Raw genomic sequence first — 15,911 nt, 5'->3', positions numbered from 1 at the left:
CTATAATTGTCCATCCCTTAAAAAGATCATTAACAAATCAGATTTAAATCAAATGAGATAAAGAAATATATACAAATCAAAAAATAATCTTAAACAGCAAAACTCAATAGGATTATCAACCAATTCTTCGTAATATCATTAAATCATTTTTTAAATCCAAAGGATTAAACATCTTTAACACGTTCAATTTAGAGTCGATATGTGTATGTATTTTTTTTAATATTTTTTATCAACAATCTAACATATGTTCTAGATATTCTTTAAGTAAAATCAAATAGGCAAAATCTTTCTCAAATTGTTTTCTTCACGAAAGGTAGAAATCGTAGGAATTCTTCCGCATTGAACTTGTTAATCTTCGCACTACTTTCCCCAAAATCGTAATCTCTAGAGCGCCATATAGGGAAATTGAATTCCCGCGCTCCGAAAGCGCCTTACATGGCGCATGTGCGAAAACCGTGCAATTGCCACGCCGTCAGGTGGTACGATGATACGCACATGCAGGTGAACTCTGGTCGGCTGAATTAATAGACATTCAAGACGAAATGTTTCTATAAATAATCTTGATGCCGTGATGCGTAGATGGACCAGAGAGGGTACAGAGTCGCCTAGAAGCCGCTGCAGTGGCGGGCTGCTCTAGGTAAACCAACTCTCCACTCTCTCTTTCTCTCTTTCTTCTATTTCGCTGTTTCTGTCCCTCTTTCTATCCTTTTCCCCGTGTAACATACGGGGTGGTGGCGGCGTCACGTAACATCGACTCACATATAACCTCCAAGAATCTTCACCAAGAACTTAAAGCAACTACGTGAACCAACAAACTAAAACTACTTGTAAAAGAGAAAGAAAATATACTAAGAAACGCAACGTGGATTCAAACTGGAGGAGGAAAGGGCGCGATCGTGAATAGGCCACACGCGACACTTCAAATCAGCCAGCACATCGTCATCAGGTAGGCAGAGAGGAAGAGGAGACTGGAGGTGGACAAGTGGAAGCTCAGGGGGTGGGGATGGAGCCGGAGCAACGTGGACGCACCTCACGAGCGTCGTCGACGTCGAGCCTCGGCCGCGAGGTCCGTTGTGGCTGTCAGTACTACCAGAGCGACTCGCTTCTGCCGGAACGACGTGCTCTCCACGGTAGACCGCCGTCCAGGACGATGCAGCAGCCACCTGCGGTCCGCTGCAGGTCAGTAATAAGTCAGACCAAACATTTTATTCTACCATCGACTAATAGACCAATCTTGGAATTGCGTCCAAGTATTTGAAACACAGTTTGGAGCTTGTCTATTGATAGTTTTCTTATACCTCTGTATATATAAATAATACGTGTATATTTTTATATATGTGTACATGTACATGTATGTATAATGTTGTCTACGTGTTTCTAGTTAGGTTATATCTAGCTCCACGTTTATGTATGCACGACAATAACCAAGCAACGCTTTGAAGCAAATGCTAGTAATTTGGTATCCAGGCTAGTTCATTCCTTTTCCAGCTGAAAATAAATGAATATTCCTTCCGATTGGTATCCCACACGCATAGATACCAGTCGATGTTGTATAGGTTACGCGTCTCGACTATGCTCGCGTTCCACCGCAGCTATTTAAGGTTCGCCCGGCTGGCTATACATAGAATCCTCGGTCAGCTCGGTTCCGCGTCCAAACTCCTCTCGTATCCCTCTGTCTATCTTTCCAATGATGTATGTGGATGTACCTATGGCTGGAGTCAGTGGATGACTGTAATGTACAGGTATATACATGTGTGCGTATATGTATATGATTGGAACTGTATGTGATTTTGAATGGTGTATATCATTGTACATTTATGTACGAATGTATATGATTGCAGGTGTTCATGATTGGAAATCTGCGTATATGTATGTGAGTATAAATAATTGTAAATGTACATGTGGATAAATGGTATGAATGTAGATATATACTTTTGTTCATAAGTTATTCAATATCTAGTACATTGAGGATAAGAATAAATTTTGTTACAATTATGAAAGGGAATTAACATTTGTTAACCATTTATATTACAAAACAAACTATATTATATTATAATTACCATATATCTTAAAACTTTGACACAAACTTTATCATTTTAAATATTTTCTTTAAAATTAGCGAGTGACTGATGGACGAGTATGAATATGAGAAATGTACACGTGTAGGTATAATTTGATGGATAGAGAGGGGGTTGATGACTGTCGGAAGCGAAAGGACGCGATTCTAACCTCCAAGTTTAAACTCGATGAAAGGGATGGATGAATAGACACGACGCGATTAAGTGGGCATCGAGTCATTGTACCGCGATAATAGCAGCACTGGTATCGATGATCGGTCTGTGGAAAGTCGTGATAACGCTCAACCAATCAGGACAAAGATAACAAGGGATTCTGTGTCGAGGATTCTTCAAGATAACCGAGAGTAACTTGTACTGGATGATTTTTAGATGCACTGTCGAGCGTATCCACCTTTATAGAAAAGCAGGCATAAAAGAAAGTAAAAAGTTTAACAAATCTAATTTAAATTGCGTATGAATATATTCGTACTGTTGCTGCAAGTATAGTTGATTGAAAAAATCTGGAGCTAGATATTTTTGAAAATTTAGTATTGGAAGGCTGGACGCCTTTTTATTTAAACTATAAGGCATTTCGAAATTTATGAGGTATGTAAGAAACTATCAGCAATATTCAATTTAATATAAACAATTTAAAAAATTATATACAGAGTGTCAAAGGGTTTAACAACCAAACTTTTTTAATATATTCCATCTTATAATCAGTTTTATAATTGTACGTCTGTCATACTATATAACAATTAGTCATAGCAATTATTAAAACTTCTTAACAAATTTTTAAATAATTTATATTTATATAACATTTTGTGCTTGATTGTGTATCGAAAAAGTTTAACTGTTAGCTCTAGAGCACCTTATGCACATATAATAGCTGTAAAAATATTGTTTATTAATTGTTATAAAGTACAATTAAACTAAAATTTAATATTTGAAAATTTAAGAAAGATTTAGTAGAATTTAAAAATTAATTAATATTGTCACTGTAACAGTATTCCTGCCGCCCTCGAAGAAAATTATACCTAAATAAGGATGTGTCTTCCTTCAATATTGCCCTCCTGAATAAGCCGTCTGCAAATTAACCCTGTGATCAAAACATGAATACTCCAACTCACCGCTGGAAGTCTGCGGTCTGTCCGACCAGTGGCTACTTTTTCCACTGTGACGTCGTCTTTCAGTGAAACGAGCTTGAATTGATCAGACCTCGTTCCCTGGTGTTTGCTCAATAATAAGACTGACTCTGAAACTAACAGTATTCGTACTAATGGTACAAACGTAATCACGCTCAAGATAAAATGGATAACATTAACAGTTATTTAACGTAAATGTGTAAATTAGTTGATAAGTGTTTTTGTATAATTACTCAAGTTCTTAACGCTCAAGTTTATAAGAAAATAATTAATCGTAAAAATTACTACAAAATAATAGCGATAGTTAAACTGATCATTAACTCCAAAGACTTAAGTTAGTACGTAACATCAAAGTTTCAAGTCGACAATCCATTTCAAAGAATTAAGTTATCAAGCATATAACATTAAAATTCATGCTGACAACTAATTACAAGACTGCACAAGTTATCAAAATCAAGTGCAATCACTGCACAAGTTAACAAACCTTAAGCTATCACAAATTGCAAATACCACTGCAAAGATCAAGAAAATGCAAGATAACAAATAAGTAAAAAGACTGTACTATGTGCAAAGATTAACAAAACTTGAATGACTAATTACCTATTATCACCAACCTAAAGGAACCATCTTAAGAGTTAACAAAATCTAAATTGTGGATCACATCCAATAAGCCAGAATAACTTCAAAAATTAACAATACCTATAATCATCATTTCAATCAAAATTACCCATTTATACAAAAGTCATCAATTACCTCCAAAAGAGAACCGCTTTAAGAATTAACAAAGTCCAAGCTACAGATAACATCGAACAAGATAATCTCAAAAGTTAACAATATCCAAATTGTCAATTAACCATTTGTATATGAACTAATTTTGAGAGAAAGAAAGAAAGAAAGGAAAAAATGCCGGTTAGAGCGAGAAGAAAACAAGTGACTTTTCGTAACAGCGAGCACGAGTACGAACCGATCGCGGCGCCGTCGCCATCGCCAAAGCCGGCGACGGCGCCGGTCGTGCGAATCACCGACACGGATGTGGTGCCCGTCGCTGACAGCGACGACAGCATCGACGACCGGGCAAGGCTACCGCCGGAGCTGACACGGGCCGGCGATGTCGTCCTCCCGTTGGACGGCAAGATCGAGGACACCGCGATGGAAGCTCGCGAGCTCGTGGAAACCGGCGACACCTCTGAAGAATTGGAGACCCCGCAACAACTGCAGGAGCGGCTCGAGGAACGATTTTTAAGCGCTGCTACTCCAGGCGCTGAGTCCAGGACTGATGGAGAGGTCAACACTAGTCAAGTGAGTAATTTTTCTCTGGATATATGATTTTTGCATATACTTATGTACAGTTTAATTTTATTGATAATTTTTATTTATAAATCTTTTGTTTACAGTTTTGATCTATCTTTTCTTTCTTGTAGGATATTTTTGATGTGTGAAGTAGGAATTGGAAACATTGAGAATTTGTATTAAAGTATCGAAATAGAGTATTGAATATTGAAAAGACAGAATTGTTAAATATATTTTCAGTTCCATTGTAATATTTAAAAATTTTTGGGTTCCATTAGATTAATCATAATGAATTTTCTGAAGTTGATATTACCAAGTATCTACTATTAAATTAATGTTATTCTGTATTTTTAGTTAACTTGATATATTTATGTTCCTAAGATTGTACTACTAATTATTACTAAAATTATATACAGTATCTAATAATAACACACATCGCGTCAGCTGTAACTAAATTCTTCCAATGATACGGATGACGCACTGACAGTAGGTCACTAGAGCTGGAAGACTCAGTTTCTGAATACTTCATACCATACAATACAATAATACTTCATACAATAATAAGATTGAGTCAGCAAAATGTGGGAATTATTTTGATATGATGAATTCATATTCCTGAAGTTACACTCTTTAATATTAAAAATATCAGCTACATAAAGATCAATATTTTTCTAATTAATATTTTTTCAAACTTCTTATGCAAAGTTTAACCTCGTCTATATTTGAATCTATTTAAAATAATTGTTTTCTTGCTGGAAGTATGCAGACATGTTCCAGTTTACTTAAAACATTTACATTTGAAATTTTCCAATTTTACATTTCTCCAATAAGAATATTTCCAACCTTAAATTTCCTACACATAGAATACAATAATAAAATTCAGACAAGAATTTTTCATGCACCTTATATAACAATATTCAATTGTTTTTTTCTTTCACCTTCCTACCTTAGGTCAAATTACTACCTTCATGATCTCGAAGCAAACATTTCCAAGCCAAAAATGAAAACCAACAATCTCCTTGGTCAGATTTACCCGGCAGTTATCCCAGCAATTCTCCCCATCCAAAGCAACAAATCAGTCAACGGTAACAAAGTATTTAACAATTACCTTGTCACGATTTGGACTCTTTTTTTTTATACCTTTTTCTTTTTAAGGAAGTAATTCGATGCTCATCGCTCAGGAGAAGAATTTTCCAAAACGAACACGAATTGAGGAATGTCGCGCGAATATTCATTCGTTTGTTGCCCACGAAGGCCTATATTTAGCAAAACACGCGTATAAAAAGCATTGGAGCCAACGTGTCACTGTCCGATGGCCATTGTGCAATCACATCGCAAACGTTCCAGAAAACTCGGGCTTTTCCCATTCGTTACACAATCTTATCTTGTCTCCTCATAAATCCTTAAAAGAGACCTACCGTATTTAGCACAGTGAATTGCCCTACGTTTCGTTTATTTGTAATTATAATGTTTCTAGAAGATGTTATCACAACGATTCTTAACATTTATTTATTTGTTTTTGAGAAATATTTTGTTAGATTGTAGATTCTAGATTCTAAAGTTCAGGAGAGTATCCGACCCCACATGAAAATTTTCTTCGGACAAACGCGAATTCACCATCGATGAATTTCGACGTGCATCTGGTCGGTTATGCAACACTTTAGAAGCTTTGGTTAGCGAAAAAATAATAATTGATGGATAGAAATGCAAGGTCTATTTTGAGACGCAGTAGTTTCCGCGCTCTTCGCGAACTCAAAAGCGTTTCTGACTCATTAATGTTGCGAGATGTCTTGGAAATGCAGTTTGAAAGAAAAGGAGGTGTAAACCCAGTGACAGTAATCTCTCATTGTGTCCATTTCTGCTTTGATTGTAACGACTGACTCCCGTTTTATTATTTGAGAATTTTGAAGAATATCAAAAAAATATGAAAAAAAGAAAATTATTAAGTTTATTCATTCAAAGATCGTTACATTATATAAAAAAAATATTGTTATATTTAGTAAAGAAGAAAATTTTATTGATCACAAAAGTGATAAAAAATTTGTTATATTCTATTTCTGGAACTTCACTAAGGTTTCATACAAAATAAAACACAAAAGTATCACTATTTCTCCTTTTCTTATTCTTTTGTATCCTCTTTTCATTCACATCATACTACTTCTACCAAAATCTACCACCTACCTCACAAACCAATATGCCCAATCTGTTTTCCTTCTCAAACGCTTCTTCAAACTCTAACATTACGTTCCTCAACCTGTAGAAACGGAATTTGATTGCATCAAACGCAATGAAACATCTCAACCATACCAAACATGTTGTCATCGGTAAGGTAGCTCACAATAAATCTCAAGCATCTCTGCAACGTCATCTGCATTCAATCTCGATCCTCACGTGAAAGAGCCATTCGATCGTTTGACGAATTAAGCATACCAATCTTTTTATTTCAGGTAGACTCATTGGCATTGGAGGAACTTCCTCTCCGTCGCGGTGCTCGCGGCTTGCCCCAACGTCTAAAAACGCAGGCTAGCAAGCTACGTTCCCGTCTGAGAAACATGCAACGACCCACGTTCGCCTTCACTGAGCGACAAAAGCAAGACAAGGCCAGGACGACAAGCAGCGGTCGCTCGGACAGGTCCAGATCCGATAAGAGACCCAGTCGAATGGATAGAATACGATCTTCCTTCTCAGAAAGACCTAGATTTAGCTTACCTGATCGTCCGAGGTTATCCTTGCCAGACAAATCAAAGTTTCATTTACCCGAACGACCGAAATTCAACTTTCCTGAAAAGGCAAAATTTCATCTACCTGAGAGAGCAAAGTTCAATATCAAGAAGCCTAACATTCGATTACCTAACGCTCTGACTCGCAAGAAATCCCCTGTTCACGAACAGCGATCTACAGATTCCACGATGGGCTCCAAGAAGAATATTTTCGACTTTCCTACTTATCCGCGGATATTCGATAAAAAATCAAAGAGCAGAGGCGAATACGCGACCTCTACGCCAAAAGATTCGAGGGCACAGTCAGCAGAGAGTGCTACGTTTCCACGGACACGTAAAAGAACCGACAGATGGACTCAGAGATTTAACAAGACTACTGCTTTTGGCGACGAGGACCAATCGAATGAAGAATCTGCGGCAGAAAGGGCTCAACCTTGGCGACACCCTTCCATAGAGATGCCTAGATTGTCTATGAGCGAAGAAGGAGCAGTCACGATACCCTGGGAAGAGAAACACAGGGAGGAAGAGTTTCAATATATGGATTATGAACAGGAATCCCCAGAAATTTCTGATCGTCAGCCACATCCAAGGTCAGAAACTTCCAGGACAGAAGAAGAATCGTATAACAGAGATAGACCAGAGTCAGATCTGATATTGTATCCAACTGAAAAGGAAATATATCAACGCGATGCTAGAGAAGAAGATGTGGAAGAAGATCAAGAAGAATGGAGACCAGAGGAAAAGATACCTAAAAAGCAATTCAGACCTATTCCAAGATCCAGGTCCTTAGAAGAGGTTCTTCGAGCCAGGCAAGAAGGTTATGAAGGATCTTTTGCGATGATGGATCCAAGAAGATATGGAGTACACAAGACACCATCCGAAGAAGAAGAATACGAAGAAGACATGGATGAAGACGAGGAACCTGAACCATCATCCGCTCAATCGGACAGAGAACAACAACATTCGAGTGCCAGCTCCTGTGATCGACGTCGACATGGGGTTATTGAAGAAATTGATTCCGACGAGTTCTTCCTACGAGAACGTGGACTCAGTCAGGATGACATGACTCTTGGTAAATATTTAAATAGTGAAATCAGAGATGTTTTGAGAACAGAAGGAAATGTTTTAGCCAATGACGACATGGTACCAATTCCTCCCATGAGAAAGAGGTCAATAAGAAAGCAAAAAGAAGGTTCCGTGGAGTCATATGATGTAATGCCACCAGTCAGGCCAAAAAGGGATTCAAACAAGGTTCATCGGAGCGAATCTACGGATGAACAGGTCCGTGATCAAAGCAGTAGCGACTCCAGACACAGGATAGTCTACCAGACAGAAGGAGAACCTGCGAAACTTCCAATTGAACCGTTGGACGATATTGTAGTAGTGAAGCCTATGCGTAGAAAATCGAAATCCTTACAACGCAGTCGATCACAACTTCCTGTGGATACTCCACATCCACCATCACCAACGCCAGTGGCACCAACTCGACGGAAACGATTGCGTAAGGAACTTGAGCGTAGAAATGACGAAATAGAACCTATTTGCAATGGACACACCGATTGGACCAGTGATTCTGCCCCTGAGAAACCTCTTCCATTGCCACCTACAATGACCACAGAACAATTAGAGAAACAAGAAGTATACACAGTTGAAGAAATCATGACAACGAGTGAAGAGAATATTCAGAAGCTTGGAACGAGACTTCAAGGAGAAAAATATGTGGAGCCAGCACCTATACCACCAAAAAGAAGATCTAGGTCTAGGGGAACTTCTGTAGCACTTGATGAAGATAGGACATCTCATGGTGCAGAGTCATTGCCAGAAGCTGGTTATGTGGAGGAGGATATTCCACGAGATGACCTTGATCTAGGAAGAGAATTAATAGGTTATGCCATTATAGAAAAACGAGAGAAGCCACCTAGACCTCCTCCTCCGAGGAGAAAGAGGGACAAGTTTGCTACTACTCCCAGATCTGTTCCTCCTAAACGTCCCCAAAGAGCGTACAGTACTCTTGGCCCAGCTAGGTCTAAGGAGACTAATATATTAACTGACGATACTTATGATATGACCCTGCAAGAAACTGAGTCTACTCCATACATAGAAATCGACTCCGATGATGGAGAACACAAAAACCTCCGTAGCAGTGAAGTTCTGAGTAAAATGCAGGGACGACCACTGCCAGCTCCACCTAGACCACCAAGATCTAGAAAAGATAGATCTATAGAAAGATCCACTCGTGAGATACAACAGGAAATTGCTATGGAAACGACCACTGCCACGCAGACAGATCCCTTACCTGATGACATGGTGATAGAGGAAGAAGTAACACAGGCAAAGCTACTTGTAGCACCATCTAGCTCAGGCTCCCAGATTATGGTATCCACAGAGAGAATACCCAGTCCATCAAGTATGAGCACACCACCTGTTCCTCCTTTACCAATGTCTCAAAGACTACGTAAGGATGAACAACCAGAACCTTCATACGATACTGTCTCATTAAAATCTCCATCTCCAACTAGAGAAATGGAAGCTTTTGAGGACAAACACTTATCCGCGCCACATCTAGGTGAACCGATTCATAGCGACGAAGACACGCATTTAAAGTCCATTAGATCCGCCCTGTTTTCAGATGAACCTGTGAGGATCACCAATCTAGAAGTTGCTGACCTAAGAGTGGATCGTCTGAGCGTTTCCCAAATTGAAGCTGGTAAAATCGTTGCATCTGAAGTGGATGCATTGGTCGTTACTGCGTCTGAGTTGAAGAACATAGGTGGCAGCATGGAGGAGAGTCTGTCTCCTTCTATTATTAGGGAGTTGATGGCTATAAGAAGCCATTTGGAGACTGTGGCTGCATCCAGGGTTCAGAGTCAAAAGGAAGAGAGCAAAACGATTGAGGCGAAGACAGACATTCCCGTTGCACAGAGGCGGAGCGTCGAAAGGAAGCCTGAAGAAGAGTCAGTTTGTGGAGATGCAGAGGAAGAGAAACCAAAGAGTGAGGATCAAAAGGTTGTTAGAAAAAAAGCAAAGGATACATCAAGCACACATACACTATCGGTCGCGCAGGTAGAGGACAAAGAGTCGACACACACCCTAGCAATTTCGCAAGTAGTACCGAGTGACAAAGATACTCCTAGCACACAAACATTACTAGTTGGTCAGGGTACTGAAGATAAGTCCTTACGAATTCTAGATACAGAAACCTCTCTTTCATTGAGCCCGGATACTACTAAGGAGTCCAACATGGAAGAATCCCGCGTGTCCCTTCCCCCATCCATAGCGACCGCCATGGGAGAGAGCACGGAGCCCAGGGTGTCTCTGGATCTCTTGTCCGAAACTAGCAACGATCCAATGGACCCCACCTTCGACTCTAAACCTTCAGAGTCACAAGAATTTTTGACGTCACAGGAAAAGGACAAAGAGACTTCGCCAGAAATCAGCGAATGGAAAATACGAAAGTCAAGGTCCAGGTCGCCATCTCCAATAGGTATCCCTAGAACACGACAGACTGCTTCTCCAGTTAGATCACTACCACCTGCCATCTCTGTGACTCCGGACACACCAGACAGTATCGTGAGTCACGGCATTACCAACGAGATGCAGCCGCAACGTGCTGTAATTTCTTACACTTCATACACAGATCAGTCAGACAGAGAAAGTCAAAGAGAATCGTCCCAATCGCCAATTCCTCCCTTCCCTATAGGAGGTACTCATCTCATAGCGTTTCCAGCTTCACAAGTTCCCTCACAATTTTTATCCCTGGCCAATCCTAGCCTTGACACAGAACCGAGTATTGCAGACAGTACCAGGCAATTGGTCAGAGTTCTTCGATTAGCTGGTTTAAAAGTTATGAGACATTTTGTGGGATATATGTCATCTATGGTGGGAGAGGAGTCGAGAGAGAAGATCAGAGAAGTGGAACTAACGCTGTGTGCATTGTTGCTTCTGGTTGCTGGCTTATTGATATTCTTCTTCAGCAACCCTAGAACAGTTACGCATCATCATCATTGGGACTATTTTAACCCACCAAAATAATAAGGTACAGATGGTGTAAGAAGACTATCTACAAATAGAATCTATGCTATTATGTTTGTTTCAATTGTCCGTTGCAAAGTGATTTTATATACGCATAATGGGCATTCTATTTTTACGATCGATAAGGAATAAGAGAATAGACCTAATACTTGCAGTAGAGTAATAAGTACACGTATTTAAAGACAATGAAGATTTGGTCATGCAATTAAGTAGTTAGGTTTGTACTCTATAGTTAATTGTTGAACGCTTGTTATGTGTTGGACAAATATGTATGAGTTACAGCCAATCAATTGACTGATCAACTTTTCCCAGGCGAATATTCATTATGTTAAATGATACATGTGAAAGAAATAACACCTACCATAATTTGCTATGAAAATACTTGTATTTAATTTCTTAAGCAATGAATATGTATAAATACAATGTATATACATACATATATATCATGTATGTGTATATGTATAATTCAATTACAGATACCTTATTACCAAAAATAAATTTTGCAACGACTATTTTTTTATCGACACAGAGACTTGTAGAAAAAGATCAAATACGAAATATCATCTAAAACTCATCGATCGACAAAGTATAATACGTGAAAGAAAATAAGATAAAGTTTTTCATGCCTTGTCTAACCATTTGACTAGATACGAATATACAATATCAGCGCCGCATCATAACAGTTAAGATTTGAAGCATGATTTGAAGAAAATATTTTTTGATACCTTATGAACATTACAGGCTATGTACAATTTTATTTTAAAGTAAGATTCCATATACTGTAACAACAATAGACTCTAAGGAAACATAGAAAAATTAAAAAATATTGCGTTCACACAAAAAGATCTTCCTCGTACACTATTAAATCTCTCCTATCTTTGTGTGCACTTTTCTGTGAATAATTCGCCGCAATCGGCGACCACATGGAACTAGATGTAGCGTCAGTCATAGCTTCTATTATGGGTTGTCTTCGTGCCAGTGATACTTTCAACTGAATAGAAGACACCATACTGCCGTCCATTTCGCTAATTGCTCTTTCAGCAGCTTCCGTTTTATCAAACGTAACAAATCCACGGCTAAAAAGTAAATAAAATAAATAATTCAAATAATACAAATTTAAACTTTCAAATAGGATAAAATATCTGGAATTAATATTAATTACTTTTTTTCTGTTTCCATCGAGATATTTATAATATTTCCAAATGTTTGAAAATGCTTTTTTAAAAAATCTTCCGATATCTTGTAACCACATACAAATATTGTATTTCCAGCTCGTGGCTTCATTTCTTGCTTAGATGGTGGTTGAATATCTCTGTTAGTACGATCCTCTGGGTCTTGAGCACTCACAAAACTATCGTACAAATCTTTAACTCTTGGCCTTACTGTTTCTGTTTCTTCTTCCTCCATTTGTGTGGCTGAGAATGGTTGATATGAGCTCACCGTCTTTTCTGTACTGTTTAATTTTCTTACTAAACCACGTGGTCTTTTAAAAGATTGTTCCGGCCGTTTAGGAGTTTTTGGAGCAGTAATTACTCCAGATTTTATCAATTTCTTGGCAACTTCCCTGGCATCCCTAGCTTCTGTTGGCCGCTTTGGAGCTTGTGGTATTCGTTCAGCTTCTTGCTTTGGTGCTTTCAAATCTTGCAATGCCTTTTTCTATAAAAATATTAATATAAAATACATAAAAATTACACAGAAAATAACAAAAACCAAAAACATAGCCTGTAAACATATCAGTAACTTCCCATCATAAAATAAAATTTACTAAAATAAAATTAAATTAAAATAAAAAATCAAGTAATTTAAATACGATTTATTCTAATCATGCAAATACATAAATAATTAATTCGTAGTATTAAAAATTAAAATATTTATTACAATATTAAAATGTGTAAACATAACCTGTACCTTTCTTTTAAGCTTATTATATTTCGCTTGCAACATCAATTCTTCTTCTGTTAAATTCGAAGGGAAGTGTAAGTATACCATATTTTGCATGAAATAAAAACAAGTATAAATTTCTGTTTATCCGCACAAAAATTTTAAGGAAACATTCAAAGTCAAGGTTTACGTTTCACTTCACTGTTTGATGTTTCTAAAGATTTTGGCCACATACATATGTCGGCAAGCACGAAACTGAAAATGGGCGAAAAATTTCTTTAGATTCATATATCATAGATTTATCTCCATCTCATTTATAATAATATTATATCAAATAATACTATGAAATGAACAATATATATTTTCTAGAAATATTTTTTGCTCAATTCTAAAAAATTGGATAATTTTTAGGTTATGTTGGAATGTAAATAATAAATATTTTTTTAATCAATCAGAATTAAATAATAGCTTATAAAATTGCTAATAAAGTTACAAAACAAGATTTTTATTTAACTTGCTGTTGAGGCACGTACACAGCACAAGTCCAGTTAGCCCGAGGACCCGTTATAAAACCTGGCTATTTCCGGCAATTAAGATTTTCCAAACGGACAGACAGTCTTTGTCCCAAATTGACCAGTTGACAGCGACGTCAACTTCCCTTACTTTCGGAACGAGGGCTATACTATATATCTCGTGTCCTTAGACAGACCCCATCATAATTTTCCTCTGTGGCATTATTGGGATGAAAATTCATTCTTTCTTGAGATCCCATCGACGAAGGGAGCAGCGCCTTACGATCAGTACACGTTTGAGTTAGAGCAAGTATATCTTTCATCCCGTTGACCGTGGATTCGTCATCGAACCTAAGACTAACGTCACTAACATCGCAAGTGCCCAACCACCGCTGTTGATTGTCGAATCGGTAGTGTCCATACTCGTACTCAGGCCGTATCGTCGTTCTAACACAACGATGGCCGACTCCAAGGGAGGTCTATCAAACGCCCACAACCCTGTTCCTGACTCTTCTCCGACATATGAATTTGCGATTTTATCATCAAAACGATCGACTTATCTCTTCTGTAAAGTATTATATATATAGTTAGATGTTATATAAAATAAACAAAGCTTAAATCGAAGAAAATAGATTCAACGTACTATTTATTCAGTCCATTTCAAACGATTCACGCAAAGAAAGCATATTTAAGATGAATGAATGTAACAATCGGCTGAGATAAAGAGGAAACATCGGTAAAATTCAAAAAACAAAATTCAGTCACTTCGGTATTCAATTATTAATAATTATAAATAATAATTTGATTTCGTAATCATAGTGTATGATACAAAGAACAATATTCGAATTGTCGATGATGAAAAGAATTCGATAGAAACTACAATCGTAACTTGTAAAGTCCGCGCGCTACAATTATCGAGCGTTGAACTTATCCGCAAAAAGGATATAATATGATTCTTCAACGTCGTTTGTATACTCCTCCACTAACATAAATATACGTAAATATTTTAAATGTTTCAAACTATTACCAAAAAGACAGCGAAATACTCACGTCCAATTTAAATATTTAAAAAGATACTTAAGATAGTAGTAGGTACACGCAAATATCGCGAAAAATTAGCGAAATATTAAATATAGTCTTATCTTACAATAACGAAAAGACATTCCTTTTTGTTCGCGAAGAAAGTTTGAAAAGTATTAATTTAATAACACTCGAACCATCTAAACGAAAAAAAAAGAATTTCAAACTCATTAATTGAATCTTAAGGCCTTACAAACGATTCGTTAAATTGGTACAAATAAATATAAAAATATCAGTTTAAGGATTGCAGAGAATGCATAAGTTCTTTTTCAAAAATTTCCCAGCAATTTTATAAATTTCCAAATTTATTATTCGCACATACCCACTATTATGCACAAAGGACACTGTTTCAATATTTGGTAATTACAAAAACAATCATTAAACAATACCAAAGCCTAGTTCGTTAAATTACAAATAATTATAGATGCGAGATAATATAAAACTAGAGTATATTAAGTAGTAATGACAAACATGTAATCAATTATTAAACAAAAAACTATAAAACTATATGAAAGATAATTTTTTAAGTTTAGGTTTTTTAATTAATTTCCATTTTCAACTTTTCCAATTTCCTACTGTTTAAAATTTCTTTACATGATATGATAGGAAAGAAATAATATTCATCATTTCTTCCTTTCTTATAGATATCGATAAATACAAAATTGCCTTACTAAAATTACTAAAATCTTAAATGTTTATAATGAAATGATAAATTATCTTAAATTTAATAAATTGAAATACAATTAATAAGAAATAGATAAATTCTTCAATTATTATAATGATATCCATCAACAAGATTTTCATAGCATTGAACTTACAACTTTTTTTGTGTTTTAATTACTCTATAAACATCTAGATTGTCATGTTTATAACAAGTTATCGTATGACCATACACGAACGATTTGAACTAGGCTTTCATGTAACAAATATATCATAAATATAAATTACAGCTATACGTTGAAAATTGTGAGAGCATTGTAAAATTGTCATACAACAATCGATATCAGTATATTTCAAAGGTAATACATATCTATACTATATAAATTCCTCCTTTTTTTTAATTTATAGAATTTTCAGTATCTCTCGATTGTTGATTAAGTAATTCAATGCACTCACTTCGTATGGTGAAACAATTGCAAAGAAATAATATAGATAAGTCTTAGACAGTCTATCAAAACGTTCTAATAGTGACAG

General features: G+C 36.7%; 2 protein-coding genes across 9 annotated transcripts; one reads left to right on the top strand and one right to left on the bottom strand.

Moving 5' to 3' along the window:
- The first annotated feature begins 566 nt into the window (after positions 1-566).
- LOC117211702 (serine/arginine repetitive matrix protein 1) lies at positions 567-11,838 on the top strand. Of its 7 annotated transcripts, none has more exons than XM_033455877.1 (4): positions 567-1,179; positions 4,150-4,501; positions 6,940-10,218; positions 10,403-10,559. In XM_033455877.1, the coding sequence occupies exons 1-4, from the start codon at positions 1,004-1,006 to the stop codon at positions 10,424-10,426; spliced, it is 3,831 nt and encodes a 1,276-aa protein (XP_033311768.1). In that variant the 5' UTR covers positions 567-1,003; the 3' UTR covers positions 10,427-10,559. The 7 variants fall into 7 exon arrangements, with proteins under 7 accessions (XP_033311768.1, XP_033311767.1, XP_033311763.1 ...); XM_033455876.1 differs by having other exon boundaries at positions 6,940-10,275; XM_033455872.1 differs by having other exon boundaries at positions 568-1,179; positions 6,940-8,284; positions 8,342-11,838.
- On the bottom strand, positions 11,774-15,246 carry LOC117211704 (negative elongation factor E). 2 transcript variants are annotated; one of them, XM_033455882.1, is made up of 4 exons: positions 13,659-15,246; positions 13,153-13,380; positions 12,407-12,900; positions 11,774-12,320 (listed from the first exon to the last, which is right to left on the bottom strand). In XM_033455882.1, exons 2-4 carry the CDS (start codon positions 13,240-13,242, stop codon positions 12,077-12,079), a joined length of 828 nt encoding a protein of 275 aa, XP_033311773.1. In that variant the 5' UTR covers positions 13,243-13,380; positions 13,659-15,246; the 3' UTR covers positions 11,774-12,076. The 2 variants fall into 2 exon arrangements, with proteins under 2 accessions (XP_033311773.1, XP_033311774.1); XM_033455883.1 differs by lacking the exon at positions 13,659-15,246 and having other exon boundaries at positions 13,153-13,383.
- Between the last annotated feature and the right edge of the window lie 665 nt (positions 15,247-15,911).

This window comes from Bombus bifarius, unplaced genomic scaffold, assembly GCF_011952205.1.
Source record: "Bombus bifarius isolate JDL3187 unplaced genomic scaffold, Bbif_JDL3187 scf7180000008240, whole genome shotgun sequence".
Classification (NCBI taxonomy): Eukaryota; Metazoa; Arthropoda; class Insecta; order Hymenoptera; family Apidae; genus Bombus; species Bombus bifarius.
Note: the sequence above shows the minus strand (reverse complement) of the source record. Positions and strands in the feature narration are given on the sequence as shown.

Excerpts from the sequence above, each read along its gene's own strand:
- LOC117211702 (XM_033455871.1), top strand. The coding sequence starts at position 1,004 with ATGGAGCCGGAGCAACGTGGACGCACCTCACGAGCGTCGTCGACGTCG. Across the intron at positions 1,180-4,149 it reads CCACCTGCGGTCCGCTGCAG|CGAGCACGAGTACGAACCGA; the intron begins GTCAGTAATAAG and ends TTTTCGTAACAG. Across the intron at positions 4,502-6,939 it reads GAGAGGTCAACACTAGTCAA|GTAGACTCATTGGCATTGGA; the intron begins GTGAGTAATTTT and ends TTTTTATTTCAG.
- LOC117211704 (XM_033455882.1), bottom strand. The coding sequence starts at position 13,242 with ATGCAAAATATGGTATACTTACACTTCCCTTCGAATTTAACAGAAGAA. Across the intron at positions 12,901-13,152 it reads ATAATAAGCTTAAAAGAAAG|AAAAAGGCATTGCAAGATTT; the intron begins GTACAGGTTATG and ends ATATTTTTATAG. Across the intron at positions 12,321-12,406 it reads TCGATGGAAACAGAAAAAAA|CCGTGGATTTGTTACGTTTG; the intron begins GTAATTAATATT and ends TTTACTTTTTAG.